Raw genomic sequence first — 27,157 nt, 5'->3', positions numbered from 1 at the left:
AACACGTTTATTGTGCCCATGTATTGTTCTTCCTGTAGTTAGTGGAAAAATTGTAGACTCCCCGCCATTGCTAGCAAAGGGGTCTGTGGGAGCGCCAGGAGCTCCCCCAGCGCGGGGCGGAGCCCCGCCGCCAAGCACTATTTCTGGTATTGAAAGCCAACAAAATGCATATTCTGAGGTATCTACAGTGCAATTTCCTGCTATTAAAAAGTTTAATTTAAAAACCTAATGTGCTATTCTTACTGACTTAGACCCTCCCGCGTCGTTCGGCGCATTTGCCGTCAAGCTGTTTCCACAAAAATCTGTCACTGATAATGTCTAAAGCCTCTTCCCACCTGCTCTGAGGACCTCCATAAATTTGTGTTCTAGGATGTCATCACAACTCTTATTATGCGTAATTCATTTTGTCGGAGAACATGTCCCCCAAACCTCATGCGACGCTCTGTTACAATCTTACTAAGGGGTCGACTCCCAGTTCGGCATGGGATTCCCTTGATTTAGACCCGATCTCTATAATTGACTCCTAAAATCTGTCTTAGCCATCTTTGTTGAGCCACATTTAGTGTTTTTCAATTTCGGCAGATGACTATTCACTGCACTTTATTAATTGAGCCCCGCCACTGATACAAATTTGTAACCTCTCTTGGCTACGCCCGTGGAATTAGGTGACTGTAGTTTGCTTTAGATTTTAAATCGAAAAGGGAAGTTTTATCGTCAAAATCATCTGTTGGGGTTTTAAACTAAAAAATCTCAAGACTTGGTTGTTGTTGTTGTTTTAATTCAAAACCCCATTTAGCTACGAGCATAGAATATGGTAACTGTAGTTTGCTTTAGAATAATATTGAAGATAGAGGTTTTCCCACCTCAAAACGCTCTGTTGGGGGATTTTAAACTCAAAACCATCTGAAGGAGAGGAGTTTAAACTCAAAACCCCCAATTGGCTTGGCTACGCTCAAATAATTTTAGTGTGTAATTTGCTTTTTTATATTGAAGAGGTATTTTTTAGCATCAAACACTTCTGAAGGGGGATTTACACTCATAGCATTTTGATTGCGTAATTTGCTTTTTTTAACATTCTACGCTCATAGATTGTAGAGTGTGTAATTTGCTTTTTTTTAAATTGAAGATGTATTTTTTAACTTTAAACTTCACTGGAGGGGAGTTTAAACTTAAATCTGAGTCAAAACCCATTTAGCTACGCTCATAACATTTTGAGTGCATAATTTGCTTTTTTTTTATATTGAAGAGGGGTTTATCGTAAATTTTGGAGGGGGTTTTAAAATCAAAATCTTCCTTAACTGTGCTATTGGAATTTGGGGATTGTCGCTTGCATTTTTTGGAAAAACCCCTGGAAGGGGGGTTTAAAGTCAACCCCCCCCCGGGAGGCGTTTTTAAACTCAAAACCCCCTGAGGGGTTTTAAACTCAAAACCCTCTTGGCTGCGCTGGAGCAAGTGATGGTTAGTATTAAAATCTCACCTAAAATAAACAAAATCAAAGCAAAAATCAGTCACTAAAGCCCGTCTCCCCCCCCCCCCCCATGGGGGGATTTCATTTCGGGGGGGGTTGAACCCCTAACCCCCCCTCCTGGCTACGCCCATGAGTTGAACATCATTCTCTAGTTCTCTCGCATTGCAAACTCAAAGTCAAAGGGCTGGTCGAGTCGCTTTCATTTCTACCAGATCTAGGGGAATAAACTTAACGTATGGACGGCTTTCATACGCGCCAAGAGTGGATAACTTTGTAAATCTACTCTCGGCGTCCTTCGCCAGCATTCAAATGTGATTTCAAATTCCACAAAGCTCAGTAGAGTAGAGTCACTATTGCGGAACAGTTTGCAGCTACTTTTAGTTTTCTATTTTGTGCTCCGTAATGGTTAGACCTATGGAAAAACTGAGATTATCTAGGCATTGCCCATCCATTTTCCGATAAAAATAGACTCATTGTTTAGTTTTTCAACAGGTATTAAAATTTTACATTCAAATCGACTGAGATATGGTCACTCACAATTACGGAACAGGATTTTTTAAGAAGTCGGAACAAAGCCTATATAAAGTATATATTTATTAGTCTTATATAATACTTGAACTCCTTATCCTTTACATTAATCTTATTTTATTAAAGCTTTAGACAACACATTGCCACTTTTTAATCCTTTACCTCTTTAATTTAATTGACGTCACACTACCCTGATTTTCCTTACAAGATTTTATTTTCCAGTATTCTTCAATTCTTTTTTGTTATATTAATATTATATAGGCCTTTATGGTATATTTGATATTATGATTAGTCCTCTTTTTGCTGGACGTCTGGTAATCATAAATTATATATTATATGTAATATTATTGTCTAAATGTTTTTAAATTTGTTTACTAATACAAACTCATATTTAAATTCGGATAATCTAAATCACTATGTAAATATTAAGCTAAATGCGGTCAAATAAATGACATCTATAGTGTTCCACAATTGTGACTATCTTTAGAAAGGTAAAAACTGGGTTAACACCTCCCAATTTTTTTAAAATTAAATTCCTGGTAGCTGGCTACGACATGAAGTTTTTCCACATCTATTTATAAACCTAAAAATAGGTGTATCATGCAGGTGATGTGTCATTATCATTTAAAAAAAAAACTTAAGCCCTGACCTATGCGGGCCCCTGGTAGGTGAAAAATAATGGACGATTCCACACCTGTCAACTTTAACCTGGAGTCAAAATTAATTTTTTGCTGTGAAAAGAAAACCGTTATATTGGAAATGTAGAGAAATGGACCATGCGCAGTACCGTTACATTAGTTTAGCAGAAAATTTCAAAAGAAAGTAAATTTTAACTAATTTCGACGATCTGTTCCGCAAACATGCCTGCTCCGCAATAGTGACTCTACTATATAGCTTATTCCATCACCCCAGGGTGCCCTTTCACACCTTTCGGTATCGTAGAAATGACCGATAGGGCAAAGGGAGTGAACAAGGGAGGTGTTGCCCCTTCTGAAATGTATATATACACAAGGCTTGATGGCTTTTTAAAAATACATTGCATTAAAAAAATTATAATTAGGGTAACTAAAATGGTAGAAATAGATGATCCAGGGCAGGGCCGGCCCTACATATTTCCGGCCACATGCGAATTGAATTACGCGGGGCCGAGTCTGGATAGGGATAAGGATAATAAGTGAAAATTAAGATTTTTGTCTTTGCGTTTTATTCATGCTTTACAAAGTGCAAAATCACAATGAAACTAACAATACGAGTCATCGACAATAGAAGGTTAACGAAAAAAAAACAGATAAACATTCAGATCTGCCTTTTAGATTTACTATCGACTAGCAAAATATCGCTTTTGATTCTTTAAAAGACATCGAGATAGATTTAAATCTATATTTATATGCCAGTGACTATTACAGTAAATTAAATATTGGAACTTCCTGTTCTGGTTAAAATTTGACTTACTATTTGTATTGAATGAAAGCTGACAACGCAGATGGTTTTTTTTTAATCGCGAGTAAGATTGGCGTTTTCCATTTTAAATGACACCCCAAAATGACAATTTTGTCTATTTTTAAGTCATGTTTTGAGTTTTCAGAATATTTTAATAATTTCAGTAGATTTTCATGACTTTTTTCGTATGCTTTGCAATTTTAGGAGATATACAGCAGCTCCTAGAAAGTCAGGAGGCCGCCCCTGTTCTAAGTTAATATGGTTTCATTTAATCATTTTGTTAGCGCGAGGCCTATGAAAGTGCTGAGCCCACTGCGGCAGCTTAGGTTGCAGTGCCCTAAGGCTGGCCCTGATCCTGGGTGATTATAATGGAAAGAAATGGAAATGAGAAGAAGATGAAGCTAAGGTTTGTTTCTATAAATAGACATCAATTTGAGGTCAAGTTTGTTTTTAGCATTGTCAATAATTATATTATAAACAGAACTATGGAAGAAATATGCTAGGTACTTTACTAGTTGATTATGATGTTGGTCCTACAGTAGTGTAGTGCTTTTTGTGTAGTGCTTTTTAAATTCCAGTTTTATCCCCATGGTGTCTCGTCGTCTGACAGGTCGCTGGACTCCATTAACAGGCTGACTAGCAGATTTGAGATATGACCTGCACTTTAGTTTTGGTTTGTATGAAGAACGGCTATGGTGGCAGGATAATGCGCTGTGGATACATCAGAAAATGCATTTTTGAAATTCCAAATAGCAAATGAAAATGGCCTGAAGAAATGGGGAAATTTAGAGAGAATAAATGAGAAAATTATACATAAATAAATATAGGCTATCTCGACATGACCAAAGCATAATTTTTCGACTCAGACCCGGACACTACAGAATGAGACAACATGAGTCCCGGAAGCTAAAAGTCGGGACGAGCGAAACTTGCCCTTGTGGAGCAACACTAGAGAATGCTGACCATGTCCTTCAAACCTGCATAGTTTATCAAGAAACCCGAAAAATACACTGGCCCCAAAATCCTCCTATAGAAGAAAAACTATACTGAGAGCTGGAAACCACAGCGCGGTTCATCTCATATATAAGATTACTGATCTGAACTGCCTGATCTGGAAACCACAGTGCGGTTCATCTCATATATAAGATTACTGATCTGAACTGCCTGATCTGGAAACCACAGTGCGGTTCATCTCATATATAAGATTACTGATCTGAACTGCCTGATCTGGAAACCACAGTGCGGTTCATCTCATATATAGGATTACTGACTGATCTGAACTGCCTGATCTGGAAACCACAGTGCGGTTCATCTCATATATAAGATTACTGATCTGAACTGCCTGATCTGGAAACCACAGTGTGGTTCATCTCATATATAGGATTACTGACTGATCTGAACCCTCCGACATGAAAAATGAGTACAATGAAGAAGAAGAAATTCCAAAGGAAAAAGCGCTCTCCCAGACTCCTAAGCTGACCCCCCCCCCGTCTACTTTTCTTTCATTAACTACAGAAAGAACCTCACCTTGAAAAACTGAACGGGCTGATTGTAATGAACACTTGTTTCGTACATTTACAGCATATATATATGGTGACGTGGTGGCTAGCTGGTAAAGCGCTTGGGTTACGAACCGAGGGGGTGAAGAATACGAATTTGAATCTAATGGATACCTAACATTAGTTGTTGGAAAGTAAAGGCGGCTGGTCGTTTTGCTGTCCACATGACACCCTAGTTAACCGTCGGCCAATTGAAAAAAGATGACCTTTACATCATCTGCAGTAGATCGCAAAAATAGACTCATTATAAGCAAATTTTTAAAAAATTTTATAAAGAATACGTCTGACATCCAAATTAATTGATATAATTACACTTACAATAAGCTTTGGGTTTTTTCTTTTGTTTTCTTTTGATTTTCTTGTTGAACTATTCAAATATTTAATATTTGCTATTCAACGTCGTATTTTTCGCATCTAAACTGTTGTAAATAATATTATGCAAATCATAATAAACCTAATCAGAGTTTTACGGGTGGTTGAAGGTAAACGTATTAAATTTGTCTCTTGTTGTTCATAGAAGTCTTCACCATTTAATTTATATTGCACCCAGATAATAGTGGTAATGTTCGCATAAGATTCATTACGAGATTAAATAAGTCATCTGACAGTGTATATTATTCCGATTAACGTATTCTACATAGTTCGGTAATCATAATTTTTGTTAAAACCATAAACATAGATATGATCGACATAAGACTTGCCTACAGACCGCAGAAGTTAGTTTTTTTTTTAATTCAAATTTTTAAAAATGTTTCGCAAACATTTTATATGCAGTTTTATTACCAATTTTATTTAATACAACTATTTTTATTCTCAGTCTTAGAGAATTTAGGATCAGTGTTACAAATGGTTACATTCCCAGTCTACAGCATAACAGAGTTTGTTTTCGTCACGTCGGATTAGCCTTTGCCTTGTCAATGTTCATATGTTACAAAATGTCAAATGTTTCTATACTTGGGGGGGGGGGGTGTAGGGGCTCTCTCACAGAAGACCAAAAATATCCGTAGCCATCTATTTTGAGCACAATACAGACTATGGTGTTATCAGATTCTAAATAGTACTTTTTAATTTTCACATTGTAGACCTCACAGGCAAGCAGCCAACAGCGGAGGAGCTAAATATGTCATGTTGTTAAACAGCACCTTAATCTAAGAAGTCACATCTTCATATTTGACATATTTAGTCTTATGTATTGTCATGTATTTTATATATGCGGATTTAACTTAATTACTTTAATTTTTATTATAGTTTAATTCCGCAAGTTTTTTTTTCTTACAAAAAGACATGAAATAGTTTATGTTAACAAACCTAAATAGAACAACAAACTCGTAGGCTTTCCCTTTGTTTTTGTGTCATGCCAACACATAACGATGCATACAAACTTTATTTGTTATATACAGCTTTTCATATCGTGGCTACTGAAAAAATATTTTAAAATACCTTATAAATTCTTTTCAAAAGATATACTAGATATTTGCATACAATGTGCGTACTTAATTCAGTAATAAAAGTGCACGCTTCAGAGATAGCATGGGGCAATTGCAAGTTTAAAAATATTTTACACACGGTAAAGACTTTCTGAAATTATATCTTAGTATATCAAGATCTACGACATTAGACAACGTACATCGCGAACTGCTAAGTTTAACAATTAATTGAGAAGTAAGTGAATAATATAAAGCAAACATTGACAGAAGGCAAGTGGATCTTGTTTTTAAAATAATGTATATTTATGTGCCATACATTACTTCTAAAAATGAAGTGTTCGCTTTTAAAAGAAACCTTTGCATTGAGTAGTCTACTTCTAGGTTTTGACATGGAGCACGACAACTTTTCTTACGAAGTAGACGACCACTGCAAGTTGGCACTTCATTTAAAGTGTGGATAGGTTTACACACTAGCAATGGAGTGTCTTGGAAATTTAAAAAAGTTGACAGACGTTTCTTGTCAAAGGGCTTATTTAAAGAAACGGATTAATATAGTGTTACATTAATCTAAACATTAATCTATTCTTGCCTTGCATAAAAAAGGGTAGCCATGACCGGATTTACCTATAGGAAATACAAGCATTGGCTTAGGGCCCCCAAGAAATATTTAGCACTGACATATATCTGGACTTATAATCTCAAATAGCCTCGGGTCCTTTCTTTCAAGTCCATATATTTCACTGAAGGTAGCCAGTGAGTAACCAGTGAGCAAAAAGTGAGACATGAGACTACAATAAGAAAGCTTTATTAGTTTATACCTGTGCTGACCAACCGGAACCGAGGCCATTTAAATTTCTAGCACTAGAGTCACTGGCCAACGGAACCGGCGGCTTCATTGGGCATTATGGGTAGACGAGCTGCCGAATTTGTCACAAGCCGGATGTGGACGCGGGTTGTGGGTTGGTAGCACTGTTCTATACCTCCTCACATAAGCTGATATGTTCGTTTAGTGATTTAAAAAAAAAATCTCTATTGATATATCGTGATCAGAGTATCGGTCACAGCCCCTCAGTAATTTAAAAAAAATCTAAATTTCTTGAATAAAAAAAAATGCTTTTCCAAAAAAAATCTCTTATGAATTTTTAAGGAAACTAAATGTTAAGGATGAAATAAATGTAACTAATATTTTAAAAAAGAAGACCTATTTTAAAATAAAATTTCAAGTACAAATAATCGATTACGGAAAAAAAGAAATTGTTGTACCTCAATGTCAGCATCACTTTCAGCAGACGTCAGGCATTAATTATGCATGCAAAGCTCACTACAATATTGATGGCGTTTAGTTTTGTAAACCGATACGCCACCGCTATCTGGTGTGGGTCATTCAAGACTAAATGCGTTCCGTAGGAAAATTTTTGAAGTGTGGTGACTTCGTAGTGGTCTCTAACGCCATGTTTCATTGTCATTGTCTTGTTCCATGATGTTCATCTCTCTAAAGACTTTGTTCATGGAGTTCAAATTATTTTCTGTCTCGACTTATTTTCTTGACCTCGCTTCTGCTGGTTGTCAATTTATTTGTTCTACATTATCTTCGATGGAATGCTTTTAAATTTGTGTTTCAATTATCTGTAGACTTTTGGATGATTCAGATGTATTGTAGATTTTATTAAGGGAAACATACTTTCTTTTCCCATTGTTTCCCCTTCATGCTCGCCAGTATCACTTCAAATCTTTGTAAACTATTGCACTTAAAGATATTGATACATTTTTTATTAATCCCACCGCCATGAAAGGTCAAAAGAAACATTCTAAGCGCTTGGCTTCCGATGACACCCTGTTCGTTAACCGTTGGCCAAATAAACAGATGACCTAAACATCATCTGCCCTATAGATCGTAAGGTCTGAAAGTGAAACTTTACTTTCGTTTAGTATACAGCGCTTCTATATAGCCAAAAAAAAATGGAAGCCATACAATGAATTACGTTGGGATGTTGAAGGGTTTAAAAAGAAATATGACACAATTATTTTCTGTTTATTTTTTTTTTTTAAAGTTTAACGCCGATTTGTTATTCGTGGTTAATTACACAATTTAATATTAAATAAATTATTTTCAATCTTGAGATTCAGTGTTTACAACTTAATGACATATCTAGGAGTCTTTATGTAGGGACGTGATGTTTGAGTTGTAAACCGCTTGGCTTCTGAACAGAGTGTTTAGGCGTTCAGATCTCGTTTTAGGACGCATCAGAATCCACCCACCTCCAATTGGTACATTACAGACGTTAAATTTAGTTAAGGCTGTTAGTCGTTGTACAGGCCTCTTGTCACCCTCGTTAACTAGCGGTCTTTTCCCCACTCATTGTTAACCTTCGCATCATCTCCCCCCCCCCCCCCATAGATTGCAAGGTTTGAAAGGGAGTTCTTTATTTAACACCGTAACAGACCTACATACTATTGTTTCTACTACACTGTACTTAATTTTCTTTGTCCAGATTTGGCATGTTATATCATACCGATACCTACAAAGATGATGTTGCAACACCTGCATGACTTTTTGAAATGTTCATGTCCCCGAAAACAACTAAATAAAACGACATTTCTCGGGGATTTTCTTATCTTTCTGTTTTTGATGTTTTCAGCTATTCCCTCGATCTCGTGTTTATGTTTGCGAGATCTGATTTAAACTTCAATTTGACAATTTTGCGTTTAGAAAGACGTATTTACTTTTATGTAAGAAATATCAAGTCATCTAGGTCAAACTTAGTCACGTGATGAATAATTTAACAGTTGGTTGAGAACGACAAAAAAGTTGGACTATTTGATAAACTTATAATGTGTAAGCTGATTGAAGTTGAGATATTTTGTAATGTGTAAAAACATCACGCATCATTTTTTGCCAATGAGTAAAAATTGGATCCAATAACGACTACTTGATCAGGCTAATGTCAGGTTAATGTCAGGCTAATGTCAGGTTAATGTCTGGTGATTTCAAAAAACCTTATAATTAGTTGTTTGGCTTTTTTGGCCTGTCAGCTTTACTTTCAATCACTGTACACCTTGTTACTTTGGTCCCAATCACCTCACATTCTGAAAGTCCACCCCACTATCTAAACTCTTTTGTCGTTCTCAACCAGAAAAAAAAATACAGAAGATGGAGGAAATGTAAAGACAGAACAGATAGAGACTCTTTAAGTACACAGCTATTGGAAAAGTTGGTTGTGATTCTTGCTTTCCATCCCATAGGAAACAAAGTACATTATGTATAAATGATTTACATTTTACAAACATAATTGGAAACTTGTATACTTGTATTTCTTATTGTGTAACTTTTTTTTTGTGGGTATATAGTCATTTTGAATAATACTTTTTTTTTTTTATAAATTATGAAAAGTTTGATTCGCATAACTTGTAATGTTTGTTTCTTTTATTTTTTCCAGGCGCATGTTCCCAGTGTTCCGGGCCAGTGTTTCCGGTTTGGACCCCAATGCTATGTATACTCTACTGTTAGACTTCATTCAGATTGACTCACACAGGTACTGCTCACACGATTGTTCTTTACTCCCTGCATGATACACATGTACTCACACTTATTAATACTAATACTGGTAACGACATTGGTTATTTATTTATTTTTTTACTGGACTAGCTACGCGACAATCTGCACAGCCAATAGACATCATTTTTGGTACAAATAAGCCAAAGAGTACTTCCCAGTTTGGTAATAGCTCACGTGACCAACTGACAACTGAGGACTTACCATATGACAATAAGGGTTGAGATTTCTGCGCCCTCCTAATGACCTTTCACCAGCCCCCTTCTCAAACTGCTGTAGATCAACCCGCATACTTAATGGGAATGGACAGGTTATGTAATAGGAAACTTCAAAAAAAGAGGAAAAAACTCTCAATGGAAATAATAAAAATAAAAGATGACGAGAGAAAGTGAAGTAACTTACAAAATAAAATATCGATTCAATAAGTTGGTGCTTCATTTACGTGTTTAAATTATCACAAATTGCATCTTTCATTCAGGTCTGTGTGAGCTGTACTTTAATATTTTTAAAAATGTATTTTTTATTCTGTAAAACTAGCATCGCCCACCACTTCGCCCGTTGATTTGTTCCAAGGCTATATATTGTTTATTTTCTCAGTGCCCTCTACCCCTACCGCCGGATCAACTTTTTTGAACTTTCAATAAACCTGTCCCCTTTCAACAACCCTCCCGTCTGTCCAGTGTATTCTAGTCTATGTTACGTTTAATCAAGTGTTACAACTGTATCTTAGGGTCGAGGTTATAAATTCTGTTTCAACTTTTATGTAGATCGAATGAATAATTTTAAATTGTGCCGAAATTCTTTTAAAAAATATGTGTATGAAAAAAAAATATCGTGCTCTTAGAGATTTGAACAACTGACCTTCTGCTCTGATGCTACTGAGCTATTCAAATCAGTGGAAATTACCCACAAAAACCATTAAGTATAAATTTGTAATTGCGGACTTCGTAAAAAGTTTGGGTCGAAATTACAAATGAAGAATAGTTTTCGGTTAATTTAACCTCTGCGGTTTAGATCGTAAAAGGTGTTTAGTTTTTAAAGACACACAGAAAGTAGTAACAGGTTAAATTTTCTTATTTTGTCGTCCACGGCAAGTGGGAGAATAAGCGAGTCAGCCGTAAGTACGTGAATCAGGGCCCTTAGGAATATACTATAGATTATTTCATTTTTTTCTTAATCTGACTTTTAAAAAAAAATTACTTTATAAACGGTCTTTTGAATATAAACCGGAGTTATGATTGGCTCCAAATCCACTGGTTCCCAAAGCATTGACTTTATTATTTGTATTTTTGTTTTAAAATTGCTCTAACGGAAAGATTTGATGAAATTTTTCTGAGAACAATTTTTAAGAAACTACGCTTTAAAGTCTTTATGATTATTATAAGCAATTTCAATTAATTACAATAATTTGTATTTGAAAAAAAATTATCCTGATTATTGCCATATACGATTTTCAGCATAGTGTAAATCACAATGGGAAATTATTCCAAAACTATTATATGAGAACCTAACTAAAGACATAACCTTACTTCAAGTACTAAGTCGTCTACTAAAAGATATGTACCTGGTATTTCTTTGTTACATTTTACTAAAAGATATGTACCTGGTATTTCTTTGTTACATTTTAATAAAAGATATGTACCTGGTATTTCTTTGTTACATTTTACTAAAAGATATGTACCTGGTATTTCTTTGTTACATTTTACTAAAAGATATGTACCTGGTATTTCTTTGTTACATTTTACTAAAAGATATGTACCTGGTATTTCTTTGTTACATTTTACTAAAAGTTATGTACCTGGTATTTCTTTGTTACATTTTACTAAAAGATATGTACCTGGTATTTCTTTGTTACATTTTGTTACGACGTGTCCAAGCCAATCAGTAACAAAACCTTTTCGGTGTTTCAGGTGGAAGTATGTGAATGGAGACTGGGTACCAGGGGGCAAAGCAGAACCAGCGGCGCCCAGCTGTGTGTACATACACCCGGATAGCCCCAACTTTGGTGCTCACTGGATGAAGGAGCCGGTCAACTTCAGTAAAGTCAAACTGACCAACAAATTAAACGGGGGAGGTCAGGTAAGTCCACTCTGATATTAAATTGTCAGTTTCTTGCTAGGACATGGACTTATGCTACAAACATGTTGCATCACACAGCGCATGCGCATTAAACGAATACAAGAGAAATCCATTTATGTAACTTAGGATTAGTCCAGTCTTTCCTTCAACTCATTCTGTGATAGTTCTAGATAATAAGATGTGTAAGATATTCTGTCTGGGATCTAATATACTCTATACTCAACTAGCCAAACATATCGAACAGAATTATAAAAGCACCTCAAGGAAATGAATGTTAATGAATGAAGTTAATCAAAGTCCTATTTAACTATGGCGACTGCATTCAATCTGAATGGCGTCATGCAATTCAAGAATCTTGTCATGGTGTCATCACATTCAAGAATCTTCTCATGACGTCATCACATTCAAGAATGCAGTCGCATCGTTCCGCACCAAAGGGATCAAGGATTGCAACTGAGTGTCACTTTTAACCACAAACTCCTCATTCCAAAATCTGATCTACAAAAACCTTCTCACCTTCTTAAATATAAAACGAAACCATTACGACAAAATACGAACTTGTGTTTGAACCTATACACTTCTCCCGGATAGCGGCGGATTGTTGCTAAAACATATCACACTACCTCCGCAATGATCTAACATACTGTTACCAAAACTATGGCCCGTGCCCGCAGGCCAATGGTTTATTTACAAGAGTTTAAAGGTACCCAATGGTAATTTACAAAATATAGTTTAGCAAAGCTGGTACCTAACCCTTTCCGGCCTTTAGGCCAAATAAATTAAGCACAAATTATCGCAAATAAGTCTTCAAGTTGTGGAAAAGTTCCTCAGTATGCAAATGTGTAAAAAGGGGCAGATAGCACTACGTGACAGGCGGAATATATCCCGCAGGCTGTAGGTTGGGCATCACTGGGTCAGATGGTAGCGTGAACAAGTGTACAAAGCACACATGGACGCCTTATGTAAGTTGCCCATAACATTGATAACATTTATGGGCAACTTACATGGCGAACTCACAAACACGCGTCGGCTCTGGTTAAGCTCAACGAACTCTCACACTACGACTGAAAGCGGTTCAAAGAGGTAGGAGATGGGGAGATGGGCGGTGGGTACAGCACGCCACTAAACGCTTCTCTCTGCAATCTATGCCAGAGGTGTTCCTCTCCCCTTCCTGCTTCTCTCAATCTATGCCAGAGGTGTTCCTCTCCCCTTCCTGCTTTTCTCAATCTATTCCACCCGATCACCGCCAGGTAGTCGCCCAGGTAAATGGCGTTGACACCTCAGGCCGAGCGGGCCGTAAAGGACCCAAGTATGCCTTTAAAGTTTCCCTGATTTTATTGGCGCCCCTCCTCATGACTGCCTCCTCGCCCTCTTCATCTGTCGCCACTGTATACCGTCACGGAGGGGCGCTAGACAGCCCCCTTATCGCGATATTGATTCATGGCTCGGGCACAAGGAGCGGGTGGTTTTAGCCTCTTTCTCACTCGCCCTCCCCTCTCTTTCCAATTGAAAAAAAAATATTCCTATGCCAACTGGCTTAAGAAGAGAAGGGAAAAGCAATCGATCAATGCACATTACAATAGTATTGATTTATATAAGTGTAAATAAAAAAAAAACCTCATTACTTTCTTGATCGCAGTCTGTGTACTGTCGTATTGGTTCAAAAGTGAATTGTTTAATGAATTCATTTAAATACGCTTGCATTTAATAATGAAAGGATTTTTTTTTATTTTCTGCGGAACTTTGCTGTGTTTTTGTGGCAAAGTAAACATTAAAAGATAAAAAAAAAACAAACAAACAAAGATATCTATTACATTGTAATTCAGTAAGTAATGTATTTAAAAACGGTTAATACACATGAAAAAAAAAGATATTAAAGATAAATTGTTAGAAACAAAAGCTCGTAGGCAGCCCAAGGAGGTCAAATACTACATTGTAGGTTGCACACCTCAGATTTATATGTAAAAGATAAAAAGTTGCGGATAAACAACCATTGTTTATTTTTTTTTTAAATAAACACCAAAGCTTTTTTACAGAATGAATAGCAGTCTAATTATGTGTAAAAGAAAAACACTAGAGATTAGTTTCATTTATAAATATTGCTGTATGCAAAACAGTTTGTATAAAAAGTAAAGGTTACGCGCTCTGTACTTAGAGCATTGTGTTTCTGAAGCACTTTTAGTTTTTGCGATCTAATGGCAACGGACAGACAGACAACGCAAAAAGGATCACGACTTTACTTTTTCGGAGTTGGCATGCATTTCTCATATATATTTGCCAACTCTGAAGCACTGCTGCCTCCTCATTGGGTTTTGTTTGTTCTTCAAATGCAATCAAAACTTTTGAATGTTCTTTTAATTTATTCGGCTGCCAAATCAAAAGAAACGCGTATTCCTTTAAAGAATTTGACCCCCCCCCCCCAGAAAAAAACTGAGTTGTGGACATACAATTTTTAATTTCCTCACTGTGGACTGGTCTGCTAGATAAACTTCTACTATAATCTTTCCCTTACAGACTTTGATTTGACCCGCATCTAGAAAATAACACTGCCACTCCACTCTGCCCCACAAACACGCGAGGGTCTACCGCACAGACTTTCACACACATTTCCATAACCAGGATTCCATTTTGATAATCGAAGTGCGAAAAAAAATTCCGCTGACACCCAATCGTGGAGTTCGATCAATCGATATTGATTCGAAATCGCGCACACCGCTTGATTATTTATATTGCTCATTAAATCGATATAACAGAACATCAAAACTGACTAGCTCTTAACCTCGAGACCTAATGACATCAACAAGATTGACCTAGTTTGACCAAACTAAAGTTCGTCTTTGGGTTCAGTTTTGTCCCGGCGAAACCTTTCCCATTGTTTTACTGGCACTATGACTAGTGGGATACATGCGGTGTCATCATAGTTTTTATCGATGAGATTTTAATGATTGAACAGAATAAGATTGGGGTTGAAACACTTCCCTGAGACCGGAGAGTACATCTAAGAATAGATCAAACACAACTATAGTACTAATGAGAACTAAAGGTTTGTCTAATACTAGACACTTGTATTTACCATTAATTTATACTAATGAACACTAGGATTCGAACTCATGCCAAGAGACTTATGCATCTCCTCCTGTGTAGTGAATTATAAAAAAAAAAATCAATATATTTGAAAAAAAAAAAATTCCCCATCTCTTAACCACTGCCGCCGATTTTATTAGTGTTAACAACAAATAAGATAAGATTGAATCGTCATATCGTTGGTCGAAAACAACAACTGAATCATGTGGTGTTTATGTTCTGCTGCGTGCAAAAGTCTGCTCTTTATTGTGTGCTGTTATTGCATTTATACTTTCCAAATTCAGCCAAGATATAAAAGTATCCAAATAAAATTCTCATAATTAAAATAATAATAAAAAAATACATCGTGTAAAATGAATAAAAGTTTGTAGAAATGAATTCAAAACTCGCAGCTAATTTCAGTAAGTATATTATTATCTTCGTTTGAAAGGGTCGAGAACAGAAGATCACTACGTAATCCACTTTATCGTTTCATTCAGTCCTGGGGGTTAATTCTGAAATCCTCTTTCCCAGACATACATTACACACATATAAGACTGAATAAAAACTTTATTGGATACCTGTCGTCGTGTTTTGTAAATAAAGTTGGAGGGTTGTTGTGCTGGCAACCTGACACCCTCGTTAACCCATTGGCCACCGCAATTATGGACCTATTTTTATGTTTGGATTACGTTTTGCACTTTAAGGCACACGTCACGAATGTTGCCCCCAAAGTTTTGTGTTGAAGTACATTCTCTTTATTCCTGTGGTAAGTTGCTGACATGCTATCGTCTGCAAGATCGTGCCCACGGATCTCATACACGTATTCGATTCTGGAGTATTGGGCGAGCCAAATTGCGCTTACATACATTGACACGTGTCCCCTAACTCCTGTCTCTAGTGTTATGGAGAGTTGCTTCTCTTGGGTACGGGATTAGAGAACTCTTGCCACAAAGATGTTTGCAGACTGGGAAACAGTCTTCCAATAACGCTTTTATTTTTTAGCGCGCATGTGCAATTTTTTAAGGAGTGCGCATTTATTTGTATGTGTGGTGAAAACCTGCTTCTTTCCCTTGAAGAAGCTCTTCTATGACCTGCCCTTTTTTTTGATCAGTTCTCAAAGAGTTGAAGATACTGCCAAATGTACACAAGACAATCCACTCCAACACGTGCGGGAGGAAGCCATTTTGAAAAGGTTGGAAGGGAGAGCACTTGAAATATTGAGCCGCAGAAGTTGGTGTACAATTAGTTCGTTGTACGCAAATACGGGCAAGAACAAACAAATGTCAGAGATTTAAAGCATGTACACGATGTATAATTAAGATCATTTCTGACTCTATGAAAATAAGTTAATCACTGTTATTTATAGATCTATTTCTTATGGTTTTAAGCACTTACTGTGTTTTCAACACTAGATCTAGATTTTTTTAAAAGTGCGTTTACTTTGTCTTTAAACACTAGATCTAGAAACTTTAAATTACATTCTGTGTTTTTAAACACCAGAGCTAGATTTTTCTATCTTATTGTTAGTGTTAATGGTGCAACCATTTTTTAAAGAATACTTTGTTTTCAAAGACTGGCGGGAAATTGAGTGAACGAGAAAGTATTTGAATCCGGTTATTGTCAGACGTGACCTACTTTTTGAGGACATACGAGAACAGAAGCAAAAAATATGGAATATGCGTGTGTATGTGTGTGTAATTATTTACTAGATATGAATCTATCAATTAGTGACTTAATGAAAAAATCTGATGAATCTGTACGTAAGTACAGCGCCAGTTAATTTGAAACTTGTCTGATGTAAACAGAAAAAAAAACTATAGATTTTATAAATTCATTAAAAATTCTTTCTTTTAACCTGCAATTTTTTTTTTTTAATTTCAATTTAAAGATGAAACTAATACAATGTGTGAGTGTGTGTGTGTGTGTCGTTAATAAGATTGAAAGATCTAATACAACGTGTGTGTGTCGCTAATAAGATTGAAAGATTGACTTTTGATCTTCATGCCTATATTTACATATGAAAATTACAACCATCGTAAAGGCAGAGTGGGAGGTAACTCTAGGATGACTGATTGAATAGCTTTGAACTGCGCACATCGAGGCGCAACTGATCTACTGGCTTGATGATTCTTTGAATGCTTTAGATCACTCTCTGCTTTTGTCCTGCTTTTCTATTTCTCTAAGCCGGCAATGCATAAACTAGGAACAATAGAAGAATGGAATGTCTGTAACTGAGACATCCTCCCCCCTGTTTTTTTCCCCACTCACTTTCCCAACGACTTTTCCTCTCTCCTAACACTAAGTTGAACCTTTTTTTGATTATTTACACAATTTTTTTCCGTCCCTAGTTTTCACACTTTTTGTGTCAGACTAACTTCAAGACCTATCCAAGTTTCTTCAAAATAATACCCTCCCCCATTACCACCAGCCACAAGCACGATTGTTGATTGAAAATATACGAGAATAGAAAAGTTCTTTGACGATTCTGAGATGGTTCATTGAAGACCACCTGGTTAATTTTCTACTCATTAATTTACTGTAGGTTTGTGTGTTGCGGAATTGCAAATGACAGCATTGAATACTATAAACCATACACGTTATTACAGCTCATCATAGAGGTCGAATAGTTGACCTTGAAGTGAGTATACAAAGCAACTTCAAGGACGCAAAGTTTTATTCACATCACAAATACACCATAAATTATTTCATTATGAGACTTAGTCTTTGTATATTGTCTTTGCAACCAGAGATAGTTTAAAACAACAACAACAATAAAAAAAAACAACCTTTTCGCATTGCAATACCTGCCAACAACTACCGGTAACTCTTTACAAGCCCAATATAGCAAATACTTATTCTAAATATTGCTGTCCAAAACAGTTGCTTCCCTTGACCACGTGAATCATGATTTCATTCTGTAGTATTCGGCTACAGTTAGTCTAGTAGACTCTAGTAGCAGTACATCAATGTCAAATAGTGTCATACAATAGGTGGTTACCATTAGATATCACATAGAGATTAGTCGGCACTTTTTTTTTTCATTACCGAATAGCACAGCAGCTTAAAAGTGCTTTTCGAGTACTTATTCAATATACCTAAAGCTTTTATTAACGTTCTCTATTCTGGACATTAAGAAACTAGAACAGACGCCATGTAGTGAGGTATATGGTAGAATAACATTAACAATATGACTAAAGTAACACTAAAATCACTTAACAGAAAAACGCTCTAGGACAGAATAAACAAGAAAGCAAAAAAAAATTTTTGGGGAGGGAAAGGCTTATTTTAGTATAATTGTATCAATTAGTTTGGATCAGTCATGTAATTTTATGTCAGATATGTACAATATTCCAATGAAACCTACACACAATATATATGTATGTATTGTTTTTGTTTAGCTTTTAGCTTTCTCAGTACACTATGATCCTATCATTGATCTAGGACAGTGGGTATCTTTTTGAATGTTTACATTTTTTTAAAATACATAAAAAATGTTCACTCAGAGTTCAAGAGTCTTCAAGGGGACTTTTATCACGACATCTGTCAAATACTATTTCTTTCCCTTGTTCAACATATCAAACAAAATAATTAATTACCAAATTGGAGAATTGTTTAAATTGATTCTTGTGTGGTCAGGTCATAGAAGTAGTAGTGCCAAATTTCTGCTTAATTCGAGTTTAGGTGTGTCAGAAATAACGTGTACAAACCTTTTACCAGACATACAGACAGACAGAGTGAGTTGATAGAAGCTTTGTACAAAGTAAAGTAGGATACATTTAAGAATACAAAAACACAATGTTATAAAATAGTCTGAAAAGTCTCTTTTTATTTCTTTGGACCAATTCCTAGTGCCATTAAAGCAAGGTACGGGTTGCCTGAATCAGGCAGGGAAACTAATGGCTACGCGATAGTCATAGCAAAAATGTAATTTGTTAGGACCATAAACTACCTTAGTTAGTTATTAGTTAACACTTAGGTGATAGGTCCCACCTTTTAGTGAATTGTGAACATTACATTTTTATAATTAACTAGTGAACGGTCAAGCTTTGTCTTAATTCTTTCTATTAGGTCCTAAAAATATAGGTCCTGATTGATTATTCCAATAGAAGTAACCTTAAGCTAGGTCTTGATTGATAGATCCTGATTGATTATTCCAATAGTAGCAACCTTAAAAAGTTAGGTCCTGGTTGATAGATTACTCCAACAGAAGTAACCTTAGAAAGGGCCCATAAGATCATACCAATACCTGTACTAATTCTATAGTCACTTGCGTGCTTCTTACCCTGACTACCCAGAAAGTCATTAGATTGTATTTATTGTTGTCAGTAATGTCAGTCTGTGCGTGCGTGTGTGACTGTCGAGTTTGGCACAGTGCCGTCTTGTCTGAATTATTCGCCAAAACAAAACAAAAAAAAATCTCATAAAAATATCTTCTAGCTGCATGTGATCAGCATTTGTGACGCCCAGGCCGCGTAAATCTACTGACATAGATGACACGTTGGTGAGGTCAACATCTTGGACCTTGTGTCTGGTCTGGTTATTAGCTAGACAAAATAAAATTATGGCCTTTTCATTATAACGCCTAGTCATGGGATGTGTCCGCAAGGATTTTTTTTTTCAGATTTTATTTGTTTCTGTACACATAAATACTTTATTTTATTTTATAGACGTTTCCATATTGGTTATATATAGGTCTTATATATTATATAAAGATCATATTATAATATATATATGTTAAAAAATATTATATATATATATATATAGTATTTTTATATAGCTTATATTATATATAGGTTATATTTACTATAATACGTAAGTAGATAAATATACACTGTTCTTTTTAATTTATGTATTATATTATTAACAATAGAATGCAATGTGTAACACTTCCTAACTTTGTAACAGATGATGTGAAAGTAGGTTACAGCACGAAACAAAACCGTAAAACTTGCGCCATGTATTGTGTACCTGTTAAAATTATTCAAACCATTCACGAGTACTGTAAGATTGGAATATTATCTTCTGAGCCGGAGCTAGCTCTGAACATCGCCCTAGACTTCTCCCGAGGCTTCCTCATTCATTGAATCTTTTTTTTTTTTTTTTTGCGTCTTTTAAACAGACATGTACAATGTTGATCACAATAGGATACACAGTAACACAAAGTAAGATAAAGAGTATGATATAAAAAATACAACAACAACATGAAAATGATACCAGGTATGATACTAATCATGAAAATAGTATTGAGAGTGCCAGTATGATGTGATCATCCTCATCATCATCAAACTCCATTTGAGTGAGGGCCTGAGAGGCTCAAATCCTCTCTTGCAAAAAGCCCTGGACAGAAACCCTGCTGTCTTGCGTAGTGCAGTATGATTTGATAAGGTGCTCTATATTTTTCCAATTAGACTTTCCATCCTGATTGGTAGATGTGTATTGTGTATGTGTGTGTGTGTGTGTGTGGCACCTCCTGACGTGTGAGGCTACACTTCTCACCTATGCCAGAGATATATTCAGTCACGTGACACAGGTGTACCAGGACATTGATAACTCAGAACACGCCGCTTTTTTTTAATCGAACGTGAGCTTTGCAACCCGATAGAGCACTCACGCACGGCATTGCGTCATCTTGGAGTCCACTTTTTTTTTTTACTCACCGGAAGAGTGTCGCCAGTGAAGCCGAAGAAGTTCAACACTAAAAGAGGGGCGGAGAGGGCGCTGCCAGCGAAATGTTTTTAAGCCATGCCCGGGTAAATGTTGAACGTATGTCCGCCCAGGAGATTGAGAGAGCACTTGGCGCCCCTAGTCACCCTCCTCTCCCGTTTAACGTAACCACCCACATTAGAAATTAATGCCTGGGGAAGAAGAGAATAAAAAAAAGGGGAGACAACGAGGCGTCAAACCGCTAGTTCCTGACGTAATTCCTATTTAGTGGGAAGTAGAGAAAGTGGGAGTAGGCGAGAGTAAAATTAACACGATAAATTATTCCATTTAATGTTCACCAACTCCTGTTCACTACATTTCTATAAATAATTCAGGAACAGAGCACCCGTCATTGCATGTTCTCGCAATTTGTTGGAGGCACAGTTCAAACTCCAAAAACTTGAAAAGTATGTTGAAATCAGGATGAAAGTGTCCCACGTTACGACTTTATATCGAATGCAATCAGACTTCAGTGGCATCAATGTGCATTGTGGGAAGAAGCGTCTAAGGGATGCACAGCAGATGGGTCGTAGGACATTGCCTTAGGACATCTTTTGGATATGGCCGTAGGCATCTAGGAGACTAGGCATCATTGCCCCAGGAGACTAGGCATCATTGCCCCAGGAGACTAGGCATCATTGCCCCAGGAGACTAGGCATCATTGCCCCAGGAGACTAGGCATCTTTTGGATATGGCCGTAGGCTAGGCATCATTGCCCCAGGGCATTTTTTAAATACAACAAAAGGTTCTATTAACATTAGAACAATTTCACGTTTTAGTTTTGTTCAATATCATTCTGTTACAGAGGAAGTATTTTATACAAACTAAAAGTACTGTGTACTGCTAAATATTCACCATTTACTAAATGGTTATTTATTCATCGCGTAATGTGAAGTCGGAAAACGTCGTCGATGGATATTGGATATTTTCACTCGAGCATGTAATTACAGTCGGGGCCTAATCTGTTCTTTGTTTCTACTTATAAAATTTCGTTTACATTCTTTAATTAAAGCAATAAATGAAGAGAGAAAAGGAAGAGAAAGCGGTACGAAGAATTGTGGTGGCGCTATAATGAAGCCTAAAGACAAACCATATTGAAATCTCACAGTCGCAAACTAAATAATTAAAAATATAATAATGCTTCAAGCGAATAGATTCTACAATCCTGGAAAGTCAGATAAAAATTATTGTATTATATTAAATTAAATTGATTCGCGTTTTATATTAATACTTTTTTTTTTAATAAATATTTTTTTTTTACTTCGGATACACCAAATTTGCCTCCATGTTTAAAAATCTGTAATTGTGTACTCATTGTGTCTTTACTGTATTCATGCTCGCTAATTCTGCTCAGAGAGTACTTTATACTAAATGTGTACTTACACTAGACGTTAGTTGCCTAACTGTTCTTTGTACTGTAAACTAATAGTATACTTCTTGACTAGCTGTGTACTAAATTGTATACTATATCCCAAAAGGCTTCATACTGTATACGACCTAGTGCAACAACAAAGGTCCAATATAGTGTGTATGAATATATATTGGTTTAACGATATTCTATTCAAAGAAAAGCAGTTAAAACACAAATGACATCAATTAATGCAAATAAATATATGGATCTAAGCTATTATAGTAGTTTATACAATACAAATAGCGCGCCGTCGTGCAAGACCGCCTGCCTCCCTCCCGCAGGGGCAACAATACCTTCGACTAGGGAGGTCTAGCGCTCTGGGTTTAAATGACGCCAGAAAACGATCCTATCGCCTTAGTTAGGAGGGGGGCGTCAGCACAGATCAAGGCCCGTAGTAGGGGCGATGACAGGGTGAGAAGGGCGCCGAAGATCAGTTTCATGAACGCAGGCGGAGTGGAAATGGCGGGGGGGGGGGTTGTACGGATGACCCATGATAATATCAGTTAATTAACTTAATACGCCCCACCCCCTAATCTTTAAACTGTCATTTATTGCCCCCTCCCACCCCCACACACTTTCTTTTGATAAACAAATCAATATTTGTTAGCATTTTTGTCGATAACAAAGTTTGAAAAATATATCGGTCTATCTATCTATCTATCTATCTATCTATCTATCTATCTATCTATCTATCTATCTATCTATCTATCTATCTGTCTGTCTGTCTGTCTGTCTGTCTGTCTGTCTGTCTGTCTGTCTGTCTGTCTGTCTGTCTGTCTATCTGTCTGTCTGTCTGTCTGTCTGTTTAATCTACATCTAGTTCCTTGTGTACTTCAGATACTATATAATATAAATATAATTTCCAAATATTTATTCCGCCCCCCCCTTTCCCCTAAATATCGTCACACTAGACAGATACAGTCAACATTAATGGAGGGGAGGGAGGGGTACTGGAGTTTATGGTGTCAGCAATCTATCCGCCTTTTCTTGGTGACATCGTGAAGACGTGGGTGGGCCGACACCAGCGCCGAGCGGCAGCGCTGATCCTCGCGTCAGATTAGCTCCTTCATTTTTTTTCTTCACCTCCTCCCTCTTTTCTTCTTTTCCTCCTACCACAACCGGGCCCACTGGAAGCGTGGACCCTCGAACGGCACTCGGCCAGATTGGCGTCCCGTTGTGTCGACGGAACCTGTCTACGGACATAGATAGCTTTAAAATAAAAAACGCAAAAATAGTTCTGTGATGTGGAACGTATCCTTAAAAAAAAAAACTCAAAGAATCCCCCCCCCCTTTTTTTTTAAATATAAAGTTCAGGCTGAATAAAAAAAAGGGAGGGGGGAGACTATATTCACTTATGAAATGTTAAAAGTGTTTTTCATTGCGCATGTAAAAAAAAAGAAGCGTTATTGTCTGAGCCATGGCTTTGTTTCATAGAATAGAGCCACGAAGTGTATTTGCCGGCTCAATGGACCCCCTCGGATCTTGATGAACTGGTTTATGGTTCATATAAAATGTAGCTTATTTCAATGCAAATATGTAATACTGGCATGTCCATATCTAATGTCACAATCATTTCGTAGACAAAACGTTTATGGTTGGTCATTAAATACATTGGATGTAGAGATACTGGAATGTAAGCAGGAACATGTACACAACAGAACTCAACAATTAATATTTTTTTACCCAATACTTTTTGGTAACTGATTTATTCTTTAGACATTTAAGAGACTTTATTTTCCCTAAAAAAATATCATAAAAGAGAGAAGGAGAAAGAGTCATATACACGACAAACATGGGCGCCTGCAGGATTTTTTCCAGTGGGGTGCAAGTTGCCACCTAAGGCTCAAAGTCTTAGCTTCAACTTTTTTGTAACGGAGAATATTAAAGAACTGCAGAGGTTGACAGTTTCTGCAATAACTTTACTAATGAATTAGTTTTCTTCGCGACAGACATGCTGGCGATGAACGCTTATCATGTACAGTGCTGAGAGTCTTCTTCACGTTCCAGCTCTTGCATCTTTTAGGATGAAGACAAAACAGGTTGAACTGAGCATTGGTATTGCTTGAAAAGCGAGACATTAATGAAGAAAGTAACCAATCAAGATACAGCCTACACCTGTTAGTGACATGGGGCGAGCAGCAATGAAAGAGTTAAAACGAAACATGATGAAACAACGCTCAGTAGTTACAAATGAGTATTGTAGAAAGATAACCATTTAATGGACAACCATATGCCTTCACTTTTTCAGTCAGGGGCATTGTGATTTCTGACACGCGTGTGAGGATTGATTTCATAGTTCCTCTTATTTTCCCCACATGTTCTCCTGTTGTTTGTAAGCCAGTTACCCACACGAATGGTCTGGGAGGACCACGTCACGTTTGGATATGACTCGTGGACTGCATAGAGAACATTACTAACTAGTAGATCTAGTGGTGACTAGACATAGATCTAGTGGTGACTAGACGTAGGTCTAGTGAATTTACGTTTAGTTAAAGAAAACTAAAATTGAAAGGTATAAACTGTAGCCCTAACGATACCATCAACGACGTCAACAAATAAACATAGTCCTCCTCATTGGACAAGTTGCCATGGAAACCAAATCGATGTTCTTTAAGAGTAATCGTGTTCTTCGCATGCCAGGATTTAATCCCATTGATCTACTAGAAACTTCAAGAACCTGGCGAAGAAAAAAAAAAAATTGGAACAATTCTCTGTATGGATCGACTCCTGTATGCTTTTATTGTTCTTATTTTCTTTTTGCATTCCCTATTGGGATGTACTTGTGCGGCCCCTGTAAGGCATGATCCCCCCTCCTGCTGGGGGCTCGTTAAACGCTGGTGTCTCGTCTTCCACGAGGGGGTAATTACATCTTGGCACCTAGGTCTTAATTGTTACGTTGAGATGGTGCGAAGCGACAGATCGGTCCATCCCATGCCTGGGAGACACGCGAGGGATCAACAACGGCCCCACGGACCGCGGAAGGGGCCCGTCGAAATTTCGCGAGCAGTCGTGAGTCGCGATGGCGTTTCCGGTGCCAGAGTAGTGAAGGAAAGATTTATGAGGCTCCACGCGAGCTAGTCAGACTTTGGGCAAATCTGGCAGCGAGAAGCTCGATTGTTCTAGCCTTTACGCTGACCTCATTTAAACATTATCGTAACTTTGTACTATAAGTTTGTACAAAATGTTGTAATTTTGTTATACCGCTATCAGAGACATAACATTTCTAGACTGACGATTATAACAATATTGTACAAATAGATTATTTTAAAACGGAAAAACAAATATTTGATGTTTGTACATTTTGTGAACATATAAAACATTTGTACACCAATCTATAATGAAAATATAAAAAACAAAATAAAAAGGACAGGGCTATGGTTGGCTAGAGTTGGCTAGGGTTGGAGACTGATTTGATGAAATTAATTTGAACAATATTTTAAGATAATTCTTATACGTTTAGATATGTATACACAAATTATTATTTTTTCACTTTGCGAGTGGCCCATGTACAAATCAAGAGAAAGCATTAAAATGTAGTCTTTAATAATTCAATGAAACAAAGGTGATCTCGTGTATTAATAAAACATACACTAGTAATCAACACATTTCTAAATTGCTCTAACAACCTGTATAAAATGGTAAAAAGTTCTATATAAGCGTTCAGTTCATTGGAAACAACACTTGTTGTACCATTCTAGTTAACTGGCTCGATTGTAGTAACACCCAATTGTATAATTTGTCTTGAAACAACTTTGGAAATAGACAATTTCAATAAAACTTAAGTGGAATAATTTGTTTTCCCACGACTGGGTCGTAGACTTCTTTACTGGTGGTCTAAAGGCCAAGTGTTAATGTCCAGCTAGTCGAGATTTACAGCGGTCAGATTTAACACTTGTTAACAGTATATACAGTAAAACATTGAGGTCTTTGATCTGCCGCAGATTTACGACTACTAACGCCACGATGACCACTCCACAGCGATTGTCCGGCAGGCCAGTCATCTGTTACCGATACTGTTTTTTCACGAAAATTGTGTATAAGGGGGGAGGTCAGGACTTGCCCTCTAACTGGCGACGATCTTCCTTGAGATTGAGCAATTATCCCATATCACAATGGCGACACAGTCACTAGCATTACTTGCTCAAGTACACTACGGATCAGGTGGGAGCTTTCTACCATCTCCTCTCAGCGATCAGTGTCCGAATTTGCATTCAGACTACTCAGACGTTCACGCCCCGTTACAAACATCAAATGAGATTTCCCTTTTGATTGACCGCCCTGACTTGATGGATACAAGCAGTCAATGTGAAGATCTCTCCAGCCCGCGGGACAAAAACACCTTGGTCCTCCTTTTTTTTTTGTTTGGCCTCACCAGTTCATCTTTCAATGTCCATCTTGACCAGCAGACAATTTTCTGGTCCTGTTCTCACAGTCCTCTCCTTTTGACCAATTGACCAAAATGACGCGGTACTACTACAAGTGATTTGGTCCTACTATTCCCTAACACCATGGATGTATTTATGACCTCAAGTTTTATTTTTAAACTCGACGGACCAAAGTGAAAGTTGTTATTTTTGTGAGCTTCATTTGGTTATTACCATCTGGCAAGGACTCATGTTGACTATGCTCATTAGTACCAGTGTGGGCGAAGTAAATCCGGTTGGTGGAAAACATTAACCCACCAGGCCCAAGGAGGAGGTTTGGAAGTAATTGAAACAAGTCTGGACTATTTAGAGTATCGATATATTAATGACAAAATAAAAGTGCCTTTCTTTCTGTATACAAAAATGTCTGCAGTTATATTGACATTTGACATACATGTATAGTAATATTTGTAAATGTTTGAATATCTTCAATAGATTGTGTTAGCTTGCAAATCAACATTTTAAATGTTTAATCTGGACAAATGTCCACTTTGATATC

At 36.9% G+C, this 27,157-nt stretch overlaps 1 protein-coding gene across 1 annotated transcript in view; it reads left to right on the top strand.

Annotated features, from left to right (window-relative positions):
* LOC106059939 (T-box transcription factor T homolog 1-like) overlaps positions 1 to 27,157 on the top strand; it is a 56,743-nt gene that overhangs the window by 7,929 nt on the left and 21,657 nt on the right. Inside the window, exons 2-3 of the mRNA XM_056033918.1 lie at positions 9,860 to 9,955; positions 11,886 to 12,054. Coding sequence (XP_055889893.1) covers positions 9,860 to 9,955; positions 11,886 to 12,054 — 265 coding nt within the window. The remainder of the gene's footprint in view (positions 1 to 9,859; positions 9,956 to 11,885; positions 12,055 to 27,157) is intronic.

The sequence above is a fragment of the Biomphalaria glabrata genome, chromosome 6 (assembly GCF_947242115.1).
Source record: "Biomphalaria glabrata chromosome 6, xgBioGlab47.1, whole genome shotgun sequence".
NCBI lineage: Eukaryota > Metazoa > Mollusca > Gastropoda > Planorbidae > Biomphalaria > Biomphalaria glabrata.
The sequence above is the reverse complement of the archived record's forward strand: the minus strand, read 5'-3'. Positions and strand labels throughout refer to the sequence as shown.